This window comes from Ptychodera flava, chromosome 15 (assembly GCF_041260155.1).
Source record: "Ptychodera flava strain L36383 chromosome 15, AS_Pfla_20210202, whole genome shotgun sequence".
Lineage (NCBI taxonomy): Eukaryota > Metazoa > Hemichordata > Enteropneusta > Ptychoderidae > Ptychodera > Ptychodera flava.
In genome coordinates this window covers 38,547,671-38,565,952 of record NC_091942.1, presented here as the reverse complement: position 1 = coordinate 38,565,952, position 18,282 = coordinate 38,547,671, and the positions used below count along the sequence as shown (strand labels likewise).

Here is an 18,282-nt window from a genome sequence, read left to right as displayed (position 1 = left end):
ATGCAAATATAGCAAAACCAGTGTACACCGTGCATATATGCATTTGAATATTCACGGAAACAACAGAGTAGTCCAATGTAATGCATAGTGTTGAATGTTTTCAACTGGGATATATATGCTTTGTTTTCTTTGTAGTATGGTGGGAAATCAAAATAATGGTTAAAATGTAAATTTGCTTGTCCAATTTTTCACAAAAGAATGTTTTGCAAAGCAGTAAAAGACTATATCCTGTAAATGGGTAGAATTTAAAGAAAACCAGAGAAAATAGGAAGCCTTTATAGGTCAACAAATTTCAAGATTTACAGCTAGTGGGGCTTTCATATTTATAGAAAAAATTCTAACAGTTCATATGTTTGTTTGTATATTTACTTTCTTGGGGCTTAATGTACAAATAATAACAGCCATTTCAATTGTACCTTCAAGGTATTTTTGCAGTTAAAAGTTTTAACTTATCTATACAGAAAGAAAAAAATCTGTAGCTATAAAGGAATGTTTTGAATCTTCTGAAAAATAATTTACTTCTTTGTCATGTTTTTACTGCGCTTATATCATACACCAGCCCTATGAAGTTTGGATTACCATTGCACTTTACCAGTATCCTATGTTTTTCTAATAACCTAGGTGGTCTTTTTAATGCTCATGCGCAGACTAAATAGAATTAAAACCAACAACCTAAGGCGTCGGTGTTTTTCAATGTGTCTTGAAAGCTGAATTTCTCGATGTCAAACTCGCTCCAATTGCTTCTTGACAGTCATTTTAGACTGGGAAAATTCACAAACAGAGAGGTTGGTCGCCACAGACAAGTAACTTTTGGCTTAATGACCTGAAAATTAAGTCAGTGTTCATTGAAAATTCAAAGACTGGACCCGTTGACACCAAAGCTTGCTCATCATTGCACGCGGTCTTGCCACTATGCCACTCACTGTCACTCAACAAGTTAACATTGAAGAGTACGTTTTAGCATAGACCCTAACTCTGTTTTTAGGGTCTATGGTTTTAGTAAAAGTCCAATTTTTTGAGGTGATTTTCCACCACTGGACTTTATTTTTACATTATTATAAACGTTCATACAAAGCACAAAAACCGCTGTGTGTTTCTTTTTTTTACCGTATCGACATATTGTGAGACACCGTAACCTCATGACGTCACAGTCAACGCAATGAACTTTGGTGAACGTACGCTCCTCCAGCTGAACAGCTTTTTAGCTCCGCTGTCAGCGACGCGGAGCTTATCAAATAGGTTGATTTTCCGTCGTCGTCCGTCGTCGTCCGTCGTCCGTCGTCCGTCGTCGTCGTCGTCGTCCGTCAACATTGCCTTCTCCTCTGAAACTGCAAGTCCAATTGCTTTGAAATTTTATATGCAGTTCACTTGTGGTGACTACACTTAAGTTTGTTCAAGTCGTGGTGAAATTTGCATATTTGTATTTTTGGGGCAATTTTTGGTGTTTTTGGTAAAAAATCTTCTTCTCTGAAACCGCTTGTCCGATTGCTTTGAAATTTGATATGCAGTTTACTTAGGGTGACTTCAGTCAGATTTGTTCAAATCGTGGTGAAATTTGCATATTTGTATTTTTAAGGCAATTTTTGTCATTTTTGGTAAAAAAATCTTTAAAAATCTTCTTCTTCAAAATACCAGTCAGATAGCTTTGATATTTGGTACATATGTCCCTAGGGCTGATCTATTTCAGATTTGTTCAAATTGTGCAGAAATATGCAAATTTGCATTTTTAAGGCAATTTTTGCCATTTTTGGTCAAAAAATGTATTTCTCAAAAGTACTGGTCTAATAGTTTTGAAATTTGGTATACAGGTTTCTATAGATGAACTGAGTAATATATATTGAATTTCTGATGAAATCTGAAATTTTGTATTTTTGGGGCTATTTTCGCCATTTTGGTCAAAAAATGTGTATTTCCAAAACTATTTATCTGATAGCTTTGAAATTTGGTATACAGGTTCCTACAGATAAACTACATGATATTTATTGAAATTGTGATGAAATCTACAATTTTTGTATTTTTGGGGCAATTTTTGCCATTTTTGGTCAAAAAATGTTTTCTCAAAATTAGTGGTCTGATAGCTTTGAAATTTGGTATACAGGTTTCTACAGATGAGTTCAGTAATATATAATGAATTTCTGATGAAATCTGTAATTTTGAATTTTTGGGGCAATTTTTCCCATTTTTGGTCAAAAAATGTGTTTCTCAAAAAAGTACTGGTCTAACAGCTTTGAAATTTGGTATACAGGTTTCTATAGATGAAGTTATGAACTAAATTTGATCTCTTGAAATTATGATGAAATCTGCAATTTCATTTTTTGGGGCAATTGTTGCCATCTTTGGTCAGAAAATTTTATTCTCAAAAAACTACTCATCAGATAGCTTTGGTTGACATGTTCTTAGGGATGATCCGATGTGATATATTCAAAGTATGATGAAATCTTCAATTGTGTATTTTTGCAGCTATTTTAGCCACTTTTTTCTGGCCTCTGCATTGAGCTATCAAAGATTTCCACCTTCCTAATCAACATGTGTAAAAATAGTTATTCTCTACATAAACACAGCGGAGCTATATCGGCCGCTAGGTCGCTTGTTCAATTTCATATGCAAAATCAGCGTACGGTAATTTACCGGTACCGGTGGTATTGTTGGACTTGAACTGCATTTTATTGACAGAGATTATGTTTCTTTTCGTCAACTCTTCATGCAATTTTATGAAAAATCTTATGGAAATGTTCACAATGACATAATATGATAAGTGATTATTTTTTGTTGTTTAAGTCCGTGTTCCCTCATTAGAAAATCATTCTCGTGAATTCGATTTCTAGGTAATTATTTTTCTCACTTGTCCCGTCGGGCAAGTGGCGTCGGAGGTTCACTTGTCCGAACGCGACTTTCACTTGCCCCGGGCAATCGGACAACCCTTAGTGTCTTTCCCTGGGTTAGTTATCAAGGTAGCACCAGCATAGATCTCGAGTCCTGAGCATCTGTCCATGTGTTCTCACAGCAAATTACAGAGAAAAAAATTATTTGAGAAGTTTCTCTCCTTTAAATAGAAGTATATTACAATTTAAACTTGTCATTGATAGATTGCTCTCAAATGATCTGAAACACAGTTATTGCCCATTAGCAACAAATCTATAGCAAGATTTATGTAAAGTTCATGAACTTACACAAGGTATTAGACAAAAGATGACCATGACTTTGCTACTTTTCAACATTTATTTCAATCAGATTTCCCCAGCTTAGTGTATAATTTTGTAATCACTGTGTTTCATTCTTTATTTAAATGATATATTTGGTAATTTTAAATGTGGCTCCTTAGGCTTTGCAGACGATCTGAAGTTGTTTAAGATAGTACGTAGTGTGAATGACTGTTCAATGTTACAAGAAGATATCAATTACTTGTCCACATGGTCTGAGAAATGGAAAATGCACCTTAATTATGACAAATGTGTAGTACTTCGTCTTTCATTGAAAAGATTGCCAATTGAGAGGGATTATAATATTGATGCTCACAACTTGAAGACTGTTTATAGTTACAGTGACCTAGGCGTGACACTAGACACAAAGTTAACTTTTTCAACTCACGTTGTTTCAATTGTCACTGATGCTCGAAGACTACTTGGCATGCTAAAAGGTTTGGCAAACGGTTGTCAGTGGATGCATTGCTCGTGGTTTACAAAACATTCATTAGAACTAAACTCGAGTATGCATCAGTTGTTTGGAATAGTATTGACAAAGTGTACTCAGACAAACTGGAAGCTGTTCAGCGTAACTTTGTTAAATATTTGTGTTATCTTGTAAATGTAAGGTTTGATGATTATTCATATGATGATATGTGTGTTATGTTTAATTTACCAATGCTGTCTAAACGGCGCACTTATTTTGACCTTGTTTTTCTTCACAAATCAATTAATGCCCTTCTTGATTGCCAACCAATTTTTAATTTACACATTCCTGGGCGATCAACTAGACAGAAACGGACATTTCATGAACCTGGTGATAGAGTTAAATTTACTAGCAATTCACTTTTAATCGCATTCCAAAGCTATATAATAGTTTTTATCAATGTCTACCAATTTTTAACATTCCTGTTTCGAGTTTTAAAAGAAAAGCTAAAAGCATTTGCTTTTGAATTTTTACTTTGTCCTTGTTGTGCATGTCATTTGTTTTAACTTGCTTTCTTGTCCTGTAACATCATGTTATTTGTATTTTTTACTAAAATCCTCCTGTAAGTGCGGATGTATATGGTTTTTAACTGTATCATATCTGTGTTGGAGTTCGAAATAAATAAATAAATAAATAAATAAATAATCTTAATTACTGTCAACTTAGCTTTACTAACTTATTCATACCTCATTATTCTTACACTACTGTCAAAATTTCAGAGATGCATATATGATTGTCACTTAACAAACAATTTACAAATATGTCTTCTACTTTTTCTCCATATACATATACATGTCTCTTTTCTCATGAAAATGAGCTTAAAATCGCAATGTGAAAAATAGTCTGTCAGCTATATGTTGCTCATTGACTTCGTGGTCTGTCTAATTCACAGTGAGTGTGGTTGTTGATAAATGCCGATAATACTAGGCGGTCATTATGTCCAAGCGCCATTGGCGGTATTTTTTAACATAATGACCATAGGTCATTACTGCTGAACAGACTGCATTGATATTTGGTAGAGATATTCAGACTAATTCCAAGGTTCCGATTCCGAAAAATGGAGCCAAACAGAGCAGCGGTTAGATAGTTTTGGGAAATTTCTAACCCCCTTTAACTAATTGATTTTAGGGGTCTTTCATATATGTAGTTTTGGAATGTACACCAATCCTGCATTGTGGACTATTTAATGAGTTGTGGAACAGAAATGAGGTTTTGATGAATGTTACAAATATGCAGGATGGCTGATTCAAAGTATCAGAGATTTTCATGCGCTTTTGGTAATAAATTGATAAAAAACAACATATTTAATGTTTTAGATTTCTCACATTTGTTATGACCCTTAACATTACAGACTTGATGACATAACTAGCTGCTGGACCTGTTTACTGGCGCATTGATTTAAAGACAAAGATCTTTTTATTTTGTAATAAGGACGTGTGATTTCGTAAAACATAGTCTATTAGCCTGGAAATGTGATTTTTGCGAATATTGCTTACCCCACTGACAAACAGTGTGGTTTGAAAATGGCTGGAATTCGCTACTTCGGGACTTTGTTTTCTGTGTGCATTTACTGACAAACTCCAAACCCGCAGCACCTACCCATTCAGTATTTCATGTACAGGTGTACCCAGAGATAGAGTAGTTTCACAATGTGCCAGTTGTGATCAAGTGCCATTGGCGCTATTTTTTCATGTACAGAGCCATAACTCAGGCATATCTCAACTGATTTTATTCAAAGTTGGTACAAGGACATTGACCTATGTCATACATATGCACATCAATTTGTTTTGTGATACGATCCAATATGGCCGCCAGGCGGCCATTTTGTTACGATTTTTTCATGTACAGAGCCATAACTCAGGCATATCTCAACTGATTTTATTAGCTCCGCTGTCAGCGACGCGGAGCTTATCAAATAGGTTGATTTTCCGTCGTCGTCCATCGTCGTCCGTCGTCGTCCGTCAACAATTGCTTTCTCCTCTGAAACCGCAAGTCCAATTGCTTTGAAATTTTATATGCAGTTCATTTGGGGTGACCTCACTTAAGTTTGTTCAAATTGTGGTGATATTTGCATATTTGTATTTTTGGGGCATTTTTTGGTGTTTTTGGTAAAAAAATCTTCTTCTCTGAAACTGCTTGTCCGATTGCTTTTAAATTTGATATGCAGTTTACTGAGGGTGACTTCAGTCAGATTTGTTCAAATCGTGGTGAAATTTGCATATTTGTATTTTTAAGGCAATTTTTGTCATTTTTGGTAAAAAAATCTTTAAAAATCTTCTTCTTCAAAACTACAAGTCAGATAGCTTTGATATTTGGTACATATGTCCCTAGGGATGATCTATTTTAGATTTGTTCAAATTGTGCAGAAATATGCAAATTTGCATTTTTAAGGCAATTTTTGCCATTTTTGGTCAAAAAATGATTTTTTCAAAAAGTACTGGTCTGATAGTTTTGAAATTTGGTATACAGGTTCCTCTACTTGAACTTAGTAATATGTATTGAATTTCTGATGAAATCTGTAATTTTGTATTTTTGGGGCAATTTTTGCCATTTTTGGTCAAAAAATGTGTATTTCCAAAACTGCTCATCTGATAGCTTTGAAATTTGGTATACAGGTTCCTACAGATGAACTTAATGATATTTATTGAAATTATGATGAAATCTGCAATTTTGTAATTTTGGGTTAATTTTTTCCATTTTTGGTCAAAAAATGTGTATTTCCAAAACTACTCATCTGATAGCTTTGCAATTTGGTATACAGGTTCCTACAGATCACCTTAATGATATTTATTGAAATTATGATGAAAGCTGCAATTTTGTAATTTTGGGGCAATTTTTGCCATTTTTGGTCAAAAAGTGTGTTTCTCAAAAAGTACTGTTCTGATAGCTTTGAAATTTGGTATACAGGTTTCTACAGATGAGCTAAGTAATATATATTGAATTTCTGATGAAATCTGTAATTTTGTATTTTTAGGGCAATGTTGCCATTTTTGGTCAGAAAGTTTCAGTCTTAAAAAACTACTCATCAGATAGCTTTGGTTGACATGTTCTTAGGGATGATCCGATGTGATATATTCAAAGTATGATGAAATTGTGTATTTTTGCAGCTTATTTTAGCCACTTTTTTCTGGCAATTGCATTGAGCTATCAAGGATTTCCACCTTCTACATCAACATATGTCAAAAATAGTTACTCTCTACATAAACACAGCGGAGCTATATCGGCCCCTAGGTCGCTTGTTCAAAGTTGGTACAAGGACATTGACCTATGTCATACATATGCACGTCAATTTGTTTTGTGATACGATCCAATATGGCCGCCGTGTGGCCATTTTTTAACGATTTTTTCATGTCTTGTATAAGGTATAAGGACATTGACTTATGTTATACAGATGAACATCGATTTGTTTCACGATATGATCCAATATGGCCACATGGTGGCAATTTTCTTATGGTTTTTTCATGTCGAGAGCCATAACTCTGGTAAATCTCAACTGATTTTATTCAAAGTTGGTATATGGACATTGACATATGTCACACATATGCTTATTGATATTTTAGACAGTAAGATCAAGTATGGCTACATACTGGCGATTTTGTTACGATTTTCTCATACTACAGAGCCATATTTCAGACATTTCCACCAGTATCATTCAAAGTTGGTACAAGGATATTGACCTATTTTATACATATGCTCGTCAATTTGTTTCACGTCATGTAGCAGTACCATGTCAATTATTGAAGTTTTGTAATTAGGCTGATATGTCAAGAAATACTGCATCAAATTTCATGAAACTTGGTACAGATGTTAAGCTCACATTGCTTTAACAGTGGAAAAGACATTTATCAGTGTCATTTTAATGAATTTGTAATTGCATACTGAACTTTCCTAATTAGAGTGATATATCCACAAATACAACGTCAAATTTGATGAAACTTGATACAGATGTTGATCTCATAGTGTTGTAAATACTGCATTAAACTTTATGAAATATGGTACTGGTGATAATCTGTTAGTGTTAGGATAGTATGCAAAAATGTTTGGCAACATCCTGTCAATTAATTCCTCGTTGACTCATTTAATGACCTTTTGTTATTAGGATGGCGATCTACATTGGTTTTTGGTTTTCATCACCATGGAACTCATAAATTCTTGGCCATTGAGTGCCATCTGTATCAAAGTATTTTTAATCACAGACCCAATTAATGAAGAGGACTCTCCTCTCAGAGGACTTGTAATCAAAAGTACCCATTAACAAGTGGGGACTGTGTCATCAACGATGACTTGTTTTACATCATTTGAAGTCAGAGAAATGTTATTCAGCTATTTCCCAGCAACCATAAATTCCATGGTAGTGTTTTCACACAGGAAGCTCAGTGACTTGCATGAGTCTAATTTAGACAGCTTAATTACCACAATGCAGCAACTGTATCATTTAAAGTGTGCAGTAACTCTTTCACAGAGTTTCTGTTTTAAGCAGTGTCTTTGATAATTACTGTCACTTTGATCACTATACATAAATTAATGTTTAAAATGTATCAGGATACTAAAGTAACTCACCAGATTATGGAGTCAATGTAAGAAGTCAAAGCTCAAAAATCATAGCCCTCACCTTCAGGAAGTTTGAGGGTATAACAGTTCACAGTCCATCCACACACCGAACGGTTGTATGCTTGTACATTAAGTGTCAGAACTTTGATTCTGTTTGTAACATTTTCTTGTTCTACTTTGGTAATCATATTTTAAGCTCTGAAGCATTCACATGGTAAACAGTATCTGTACCTGTAATATGCATTATTATTGTTGTTGACAAGTGAATTCAAATCATCAATATCAATGTAACCATTTGTACAGGCAATGGTATTGGTCAAGCTGAATGCTAGTCATTTCAAAATGCTCATTCTTTCACCAGATTTTCTTTTGTAGAGGTCCAACCCAACCATAGAAACTAATAAAGTTTGCCTCAAATTACTATAGTGTATGGGTTTCAGGAGTATTCCATGAAACCAGATATATCACCAAAATACTGTAAAAATTTAGAGTTAACATTGCAGATACTTATCACTAGAATCAAATAATTTATCAACACTGTGTCCTTGTTTCATTACAATGTGAATATACACGAAGGCAAAATTTATTTTTTATTTTTTTCCGATAATAATCAGATTCACTGAGCATTCATTGTCATAAATTCCTGTGTATCATTAATTTAAAAAAAAGAAAGTTTGCTTCCCTAGAAATATCCAAGGAATACTATTTTTCTGTATCTTGTGTCTCTGCAAATGTTGATTCAATCATGAACAGCAATTTTGTCTTGTGAGTTATGATTTTCAATTTTTCAAACCTTGTAGATTCAAATTATTGGGCCTTACCAAGGGAACCCTATTATCACACTGTTCAAATGTTTCATCTTGAATAATTTGATATAGCAACTTACCAAAACCTGCAACAACTTTGTAACTGCAACAGTTTACTATGCAGAGATGGATAACTCAGAGCATTTGTGATGCTAGTCACCTAAAGAGTGTTTGGACTTCATCAAGCTAATTTGATTCATATTTTCATAATGCATTTTTTCCATGTTTACTCAATGGAAATACCTGACGTTCTGACCAGAGTGTCAATAAAAATGTTAGACACACGACTTATTCTCCAAAGTATTCTCATGTTTGTAGGAAAAAAATCAACAGATTTACAAGATTTAAACTTTTCTGTGTTCATATCCGAGTTTACATGTTGCAACACTCTCCACAATATGATATGGGCATTGCAATAGAAGCTTAAGTAAAAGATCTTTTTTTTATTAAAAACACCTGAGCAGAGGATAAGCAATGTACACTTTAAACTTGAACTTGAATGTGGCAGACCTTGTTCACTGAGTATGTTGATTGATTTATGCAAGTGTGAAACCCATGTTGAGATGTATATCATGCATGGTACATTGAGCGTTAATATCAAAATAAATCCAGTGATCCAGTTACTTCCCCATTTTGGTACATCTTGAATTGTCAATCATCTTCTCCCATAATTCACTGGTCCATTGGACCACCAATATTCCTTGGCAACAACCGGATGGTTCAAGCACTAAGACCACTGGAAATAGCTGATACCCCTTGAGTCGTGGCTTCTGCATCCACACCTCAGTTTTAAGGTAAAACATGTACTGCGTTTCGAATCGTTAAGTTTCATGATGAATCAGAGACATATTTTTTGTATTTTACAGTGACCTAGCCAAACTTGCCAGTGATTGCATACATGCATGTTACAAAGAAGACAAGAAAATGTCTCATAAACTACTGGAAGTGCCTTTGAGATTGTCAAGCACCAATCAGCTGTATGGCGACCTCAACTGTCTCAATGTTGCATGGTTTTACCATAATGAAAATTTCTTATCCCAGCCGTGTTGTCAGACACAACTGACCATGATGTGGCATGGCCAAGACGGAAAAAAAGCAGAGACAAGAAAAGGAACTGGATTTTTGCAAAAGGCCAATAGGTTTCTTTTTGCCCCACGGACACAGTTTTGTTTCAATGTAGTAAGTGACATTTGCCTATGCATAATTACAAAAACATATCACAGATTTCTGTGACTTTTGTTACTTGTAATAGTCTTTAATACATATAGTATTTTTTCTTTCTTTATTTTAAAAAGTTTGTCTTTGGTATGAATGCATTAAAATAGTGAAGAAATGATGAAATATCAGCGTGATTCTCTTAGATTCTAGATATTAAACATCAATATGATGGAGTTACTTTACATTATGTTTTTCAGCTGTCTATGATAATTCTGTTGGTGTTATTCACAACTTTTGTGCTGACTGATCTGCATCCATATGGAGTAAATGGCGCCCCCAGTGTTCTAGAATGGATCGTCGTTGTATGGATGTTTCTTTTCACCATTGAAGAAATTCGTTTGGTAAGTCCAGACCAAACATACCTGAAGAGTATCTTAAATAATATGTTCATGACAATATATGATTTTTTCTTCGTTGATTTGTATACATGTATGATGAAATCCAGAATTGTTCTATCGTAATTCCATTTACAAAGAAATGAGAATGGTTTGTTTAATAAGTTATAAGGCCATTGTGTTGATTTCTTTACAATTGAATGGTGACTAGGCAAATAAAGAGTTAGACACAATGAATTAATTTAGAATTAAACAAGGTATGGACAACTTATATATGGAAAGTGTGTAGAAAATAGAAAAAAAAAGAATTTATAATGCTTGGGACGTATTATTTGCAAAGAGTTTTATGAACATCAGCAGCAATGACAAATGCTTCGTCTGAAATATGGAACTTGGAGATTTGTCACGATAATTTACCATACTTTGGTAGAATGATAATGGGTCAATTTAATTTAAGTTATTTCATATGAGAATTTTACATAACAACCTGGAGATGCAATGACAGATTTTTCTTCTTTTGTTAGGTACCATACATATATCATTTTGGTACACTAAGATCTATGTTCAAGAATTGGTTCCTGCGACAGTGGAACATGATCAAAATTATAATGCTTGGTCTATTCTGGATATCATTCATTGCACGAATTTTGGTCAAGCCATACTACTTTGTATGGGTACGAATCCTGTACAGCCTGTCTCTATTGATGTGTTATTTGAGTTTGCTGCCTTTTGCCTTTGCTTTTGATCAACTTGGACCAAAACTCATTATGATCAAGAAAATGGTAAGCTTGTATTCTCCTGACATCTTCACATTTTTTTCCTAACGAGCAAAATTGTTTCTAAATGCACATTGGCATGTCATTCAAGTTTCAATGAAATATTAAATCAAAACTTCCATAAATTAATAATTTTCTCCATGTATTTACTTTCAGAAACATTATGAATTCAACACAACAATTGCTAAGAAAGGATGTCACTTACGGTGCACATTAACAGGACGATGTTGCTTCATTTATAGTTTTGCAAGAATATGCCTATGATGAATGAAACAATTGCAATCCTGTATTTTTTTCCAGGAACATTTGATAATGTGAGCTGAACCCATAATAATCATTTAAATTATATTTATTTTCAATCAAAGGTGAAGGAGCTGTTGATTTTCCTTGCCATATTGGTGGTATTTTACTTTGCATTTGGGACAGCCTACATGGCACTTCAGAAACCAAATCACCCAATGAGTGTGACAGTTTTTGCTAGTATTCTCTATCAGTCATACTTCAGAATGCATGGTGATCTCCTCACAGATGATATTGAAGTTGAAGGTAGGATTTCTGTTTTGCTTCTCAAGTCTTTTTGCAATGTCTTTTTTACCAAAATATAGGAGATGATTTCTGATGGCACGAGTGTTTATTACAATTAATACATGTTTTTAGATGCGCAGGATACAACTTTAAAGTTTCAATTTCATATACCAAAATTGATAAAGGATCAGGTTGGCTATCACAGAATCATCACACATATTTTATAATCTATTATTTCAAGCATAAATATTCAGTGATCAGTTTGCAGATAATGGAAACATTTTTTACACATAAACAGTAGTCTTTCTATTGTCGCCCTGTGGAAGGTCTTGCAACGTGAATTTTCTCTGGCAAAAGTAACAATTGTCTGTGATATTCTATTGTTTTCAGGTGAAAACATTACTTGTAATGTTCCAAGTGACCCAGGATGTGCTGTACATGTTTGGTTTCCAGTGTTGATTGCAATTTATGTACTAATTGCAAATGTATTGCTTCTTAATCTGTTGATTGCTGTGTTCAGGTATGTAGCAGATTCCTCAATTTTAACCTTTTGACTGTCTTGAATGCCAGAAATTTTGGTGCCATAGTGCATTGTAATATACCTCGAAGACTGAAAAACTCTAGGTAAATCTTATTTGTGTTCATATTGTCTACGGAATATTGAATAATATTGACAATGGTTGTCAAGGGGTTCTGTTGCTCCTTTCGTTACATCAGCATTTATCACATTGGGCATTAATTTGTACAGCTAAAGGGTTTATAAATTGTTTAGGCCCTAATTGAAGGTGACGTTTTGAAAAGCTTTTGAAAAGTCATCATATTTTCTAATAACTGTGTAATGAACTTAAGGATGCTCATTCATAACCAGACAACAATGTCATAAATAGATTTAAAGACAGTTTCAGGAAAAAAAACAGTTTGCCAATCAAGTAATCCTTTATTTTTGTAACTTTTTATGAAACGCGCGTCCTATAGCCTATTAAAGAGCTTTCAAAATTACTCATTGTCACATTTTGTGGAGGTAGACATCAATAGGTGTAATTACCATAAAAAAACTTTTACAGGTATTCTGATTGTCTAACAGTTGCATATAATATTGAGGTGCAGTATTCACCGACAAAGCCACACAGGTCATGATGAAACAAAGCAATCCTGTGAAAACTGTGTCTTTCAAAGCCACTAAATAGTAGCAATATCTCCTTTGAATTATAGCAGGGAAAGCTGATGCCTTTGTAAAGACACAAATAATTTTGTTGTTTGTTTTTCAGTATGTATATAGAAGACATGCAATTACGGTCTGATAAGATCTGGGCATTCTATCGCTATGGATTGATCAAAGAATACACTTACAAGGCACCATTCTTTCCATTTGGCTGTTTTTTCTATTGGATTTATCAACTCGTCTTGCAAATACAGTGTTTCAGAGGAACCAAGTATGCTTGTGTTCCTGATTCCAGCAATGTGAAAGATGACGGTAAGAAGATAAAATTTGTAAACACTGCTCAATTTGTCTTTTTGTTAGGTTGTCAGCAGTCTTAGTGTGAAGCTTTCCTAATAGCCTTTCATTAAATTTAAACATTATTTTTGATGACAAATGAAGTTGAACTTTTCAATTAACCATAACATGCAAATTGCTTTTGATCGTATTCAATCAAACTTACCATTCAGCTGTGACAGATGAGCTGCAGTCCTAACTCAATTTTGGGCAAAATTAATGTGGCGATAGTGAGAGTTATTGTCAATGATACTTTATCCATACTAAAATTCAGCAATCATTACTATAGTGTACAGTATAGAGAGGCTTTTCATTGTTTTTTATACAGTGTCAATTTCTGTACACAAAGATATTTTATCTCCTCTCTTTTTCCCGTCACCTTCATCTAACAAACTTCTCAATATATGCATAAGACATACAGTCGATTTCATTTAACAAGGAAGACTTATTCCTGACAGATGGTTAACTAAGACAAAACAGAAATTTGTAAAATTAATCATTTGGCTTGAAAAATGAGAGGACATTGTGAAGATCAGTGAGCTTGACAAAGCCAACCTTACACTAGAGTTAGGAAATAAAAAATCATACACGTTATTTTAGGTACACTGTGAAAACTTTCATTATTCAATGAGGCTTAAAGTAATGTCTTGATATCCTCCATTAGTCATATCCAGCAAGTAATATGTCTTTACATCCTCCATGAGTCATATCCAGCAAGTAATGTCTTGATATCCTCCATGAGTAATATCCAGCAAGTAATGTCTGTACATCCTCCATGAGTCATATCCAGCAAGTAATGTCTTTACATCCTCCATGAGTCATATCCAGCAAGTAATGTCTCCATGAGTCATATCTAGCAAGTAATGTGTTTACATCCTCCATGAGTCATATCCAGCAAGTAATGTGTTTACATCCTACATCCTCCATGAGTCATATCCAGCAAGTAATATCTTGATATCCTCAATGGGTCATATCCAGCAAGTAATGTCTTGATATCCTCAATGAGTCACATCCAGCAAGTAATGTCTTTACATCCTCCATGAGTCATATCCAGCAAGTAATGTCTTTACATCCTCCATGAGTCATATCCAGCAAGTAATGTCTTTACATCCTCCATGAGTCATATCCAGCAAGTAATGTCTTGATATCCTCCATGAGTCATATCCAGCAAGTAATGTCTTTACATCCTCCATGAGTCATATCCAGCAAGTAATGTCTTGATATCCTCCATGAGTCATATCCAGCAAGTAATGTCTTGATATCCTCCATGAGTCGACATATCCAGCAAGTATGTCTTTACATCCTCCATGAGTCATATCCAGCAAGTAATGTCTTTACATCCTCCATGAGTCATATCCAGCAAGTAATGTCTTTACATCCTCCATGAGTCATATCCAGCAAGTAATGTCTTGATATCCTCCATGAGTCATATCCAGCAAGTAATGTCTTTACATCCTCCATGAGTCATATCCAGCAAGTAATGTCTTGATATCCTCCATGAGTCATATCCAGCAAGTAATGTCTTGATATCCTCCATGAGTCATATCCAGCAAGTAATGTCTTTACATCCTCCATGAGTCATATCCAGCAAGTAATGTCTTGATATCCTCCATGAGTCATATCCAGCAAGTAATGTCTTGATATCCTCCATATATCTAGCAAGTAATGTCTTGATATCCTCCATGAGTCATATCCAGCAAGTAATGTCTTTACATCCTCCATGAGTCATATCCAGCAAGTAATGTCTTTACATCCTCCATGAGTCATATCCAGCAAGTAATGTCTTGATATCCTCCATGAGTCATATCTAGCAAGTAATTTCTTTACATCCTCCATGAGTCATATCCAGCAAGTAATTTCTTTACCCGGCCTCCATGAGTCATATCCAGCAAGTAATGTCTTTACATCTTCCATGAGTCATATCCAGCAAGTAATGTCTTGATATCCTCCATGAGTCATATCCAGCAAGTAATGTCTTGATATCCTCCATGAGTCATATCCAGCAAGTAATGTCTTGATATCTTCCATGAGTCATATCCAGAAAGGGCACCAATTACAATAAACTCCAATACTCTCATTCTGTATATCTCCCCAATAGTTGGTTATTAACAGTTTGGTATACATGCTGCATGTAATGCATAGCAAAGTTACTGTATTTTTCATTTTTAATACACAGACATTTTCGAGGTGGAAGATTTTGAACATAATGTCATTGAAAAGAATTGGAAAGCAATGCAAAGTGAGAAGGATTCTGACTCTTCAAATGAAGAACAAAACTAATGAAAAAGAAGATTATTCCGTCATAAACTGGGAGTTTTCTGACAAAGACAATTTTTAAGCCGCATGTTTTTATTCTGCTACTTACAGTATATTGTAAAAGTTGTTGATTTATTTTTTGTGTATCTGCTTTTATCCATCAGTTGTTCAGTCGCGTTACTGCTACTTAAAAAGTCAGACATAATTTAATGAAACAAAAATTATAAAGGATGTTTTTAGTGATCAAATGATTTCACTATAGCACTATGGTCAAGATTAAGAAAGTACCATGCATTATAATGTAGGCAATGTGGAACCATTTACAACAATTTGGGTATATTTATTTCATGCTTGACTATGGATGTCAAAATACTTGTAGTAAAATGTGATGCAATCAACCAAAGAACACTAGATGAAGTCTTGATACAAACTTTATCACTTGACCAGGAGTAAGCATATTCAAGACTTACACAAACATACATTACATAGCAGAGACCTCTTTCCTTATCGCACATTTGTTTTATTTTGTGGGTTGTAGTGTTTTTCTGAAACTGATTGATACATGGGTATCACTTTAGTGTTGTCAAGTTCATGTCCGCATGGTTTTACATATTTTAATTGATTCATCCAAGTGTATCAATGTTACCTTAGTTAGTTGACCATTTTAACTTAAACTTGTCTTTATCCACATTTTGCTTGGCGGTGTGTACTTACAAAGTTAGGATGTGTGTTAAGGTAGCGGTAAAGGCTATTTTTGCACCAATTCTTTTCTCAGAGTTAATGTCAAGTTTCAAGTGTTAGAATCAAGATATTTAGTTCAAATTTTCAGAATAACTCCCTTAGTTAATACTTTCTCCAAAGAATATAAAAATTGTATATTCGTAGCCATGATTTTGAAATATGACACCAATCAATATTAAAATTTAATTTTTCATATGTTTTTACATCTTTGAATTTAATAATAAATTAATATTACCAAATTAGTTATAAATATGTTGACACTATTAATTGTAAGATTTGTACGGCAGGATTTGTAAATAAAATTTGTTTTTATGATTTTACTTGGGTTTACATATCAAAAAATTCTTTCAAATTTCAAAATGTGATTTTTCAAAAAGTACTTCAAATACAGGAAAATTGTGCCGTACAAATCTTATCTGTAACCTTGTTAATAGGCTGTAAAAATTCCATGTCCATATCTCATTTCAAAGGTTGGATTTAATTGGTATAAAATTATGTAGGAAAACTGTTATTCTGTAAAAAATTGTTGAAAACAAGCCATATTTGCACCCCTCTTTTGAAGTCAAAGAGCAGTCTTTTTGGTTAATCTCACTTTTGACACCTCTTTGACACTCAAAGAATCTAAAAATGCATTTATAATAGCGGTCACGCTTTCTGAATGCAAGCACCGCCTTGTCAAACTTTCCTGAAAAACAGCAAATAATGACTTTCCCTTTTCAAACATTTTATTAAAAGCTAGGGGACCTCTACCATAGTTAATACACTAAGGACTCCCCAACTTCTTCTTATTTGGTCAGTTTTTCAGAAGATTCAATGGGCGATAACTCTGCAATGCTTATGTGCCCTAATGTCTAGTTTTTTTCATTCCACAGAGAATGTTGACTACTTTTATATTTTAATAGTTTTATTAGCTACTATAGACTATAGTCTATAGAAGCTATTGGGATGGGTATCCGTCCGGCGTCCGGCGTCAGTCTGTATGTATGTATGTATGTATGTATGTATGTATGTATGTATGTATGTATGTATGTCCGTTTGTGAGGCGTCCGTCCACTCAAATATCTTGAGAACCGCAGTACTTACTGATTTGATATTTGTTGTGTAGATGAAAAATATGATTTTGAGAAACTATTTTTTTTAATTTTTTGATATTGTTGAAAATAGGCAAATTAATGCCAAAAAAGGTGTTTTTGGTAAAAAATCTTCTTCTTCATAACCGCTGGTCAGACAGCTTTGTTATTTGGTATACAGGTCCCTAGGGATAACCCACTTAGATTTGTTCAAATTGTGATGAAATATGCAAATGTGTATTTTTAAGGAATTTTTTGTCATTTTTGGTCAAAATTTGACTTACATTGTATGTAATTCTTGTACTGTATAATCCCTATCAATTCACCCAGAAAAAAATAATTAATATGATTTTAAATAATTGAATTAATTAGGAAATCATGAAAGCCAAAATAATTTTAGTGTAGAATTATCAGAAAGTTCAACTTTTTTTGACAGTTCATAGTGAAATGCTTACCATCTTGGAGGATTAAGGTAGCTAAATACCTTTTAGCAACTTTCAGATTTTTATTTTTTTCTCAATTAAACACGTCCCGAACCCAAATAAAGTATACATTTTCTGAAAGCCCTGATATAGAGCTATCCGACCAAGCACAGTACACGGTCATTATTTGCATAAGAGTCACGTGACAAGCGTTTTGCTGAAGCTTCAAAAAACCGGTTTTTCCCGCCTTATGCGAACACGCTGCATGATTTCCGGTTGGAATTTCTTCATTGACAAGCCTTGACAATATCCTTCAAAACCGTGTCTGCGATTTTTTCCCGGAGGCTCCATTCAAATTATATGGCGTGATAATTAAAATTCCTTGAAGCGCACCTTCATCTAACACCTTTAAGAGCGC

At 34.1% G+C, this 18,282-nt stretch overlaps 1 protein-coding gene across 1 annotated transcript in view; it reads left to right on the top strand.

Moving 5' to 3' along the window:
* LOC139152132 (transient receptor potential cation channel subfamily M member 3-like) overlaps positions 1–16,176 on the top strand; it is a 55,164-nt gene extending 38,988 nt beyond the window's left edge. Inside the window, exons 21-27 of the mRNA XM_070725225.1 lie at positions 9,893–10,205; positions 10,442–10,585; positions 11,104–11,361; positions 11,721–11,901; positions 12,271–12,400; positions 13,149–13,354; positions 15,552–16,176. Of these exons, the coding sequence (XP_070581326.1) occupies positions 9,893–10,205; positions 10,442–10,585; positions 11,104–11,361; positions 11,721–11,901; positions 12,271–12,400; positions 13,149–13,354; positions 15,552–15,655 (1,336 nt within the window). The 3' untranslated portion in view covers positions 15,656–16,176. The remainder of the gene's footprint in view (positions 1–9,892; positions 10,206–10,441; positions 10,586–11,103; positions 11,362–11,720; positions 11,902–12,270; positions 12,401–13,148; positions 13,355–15,551) is intronic.
* Positions 16,177–18,282: the final 2,106 nt, after the last annotated feature.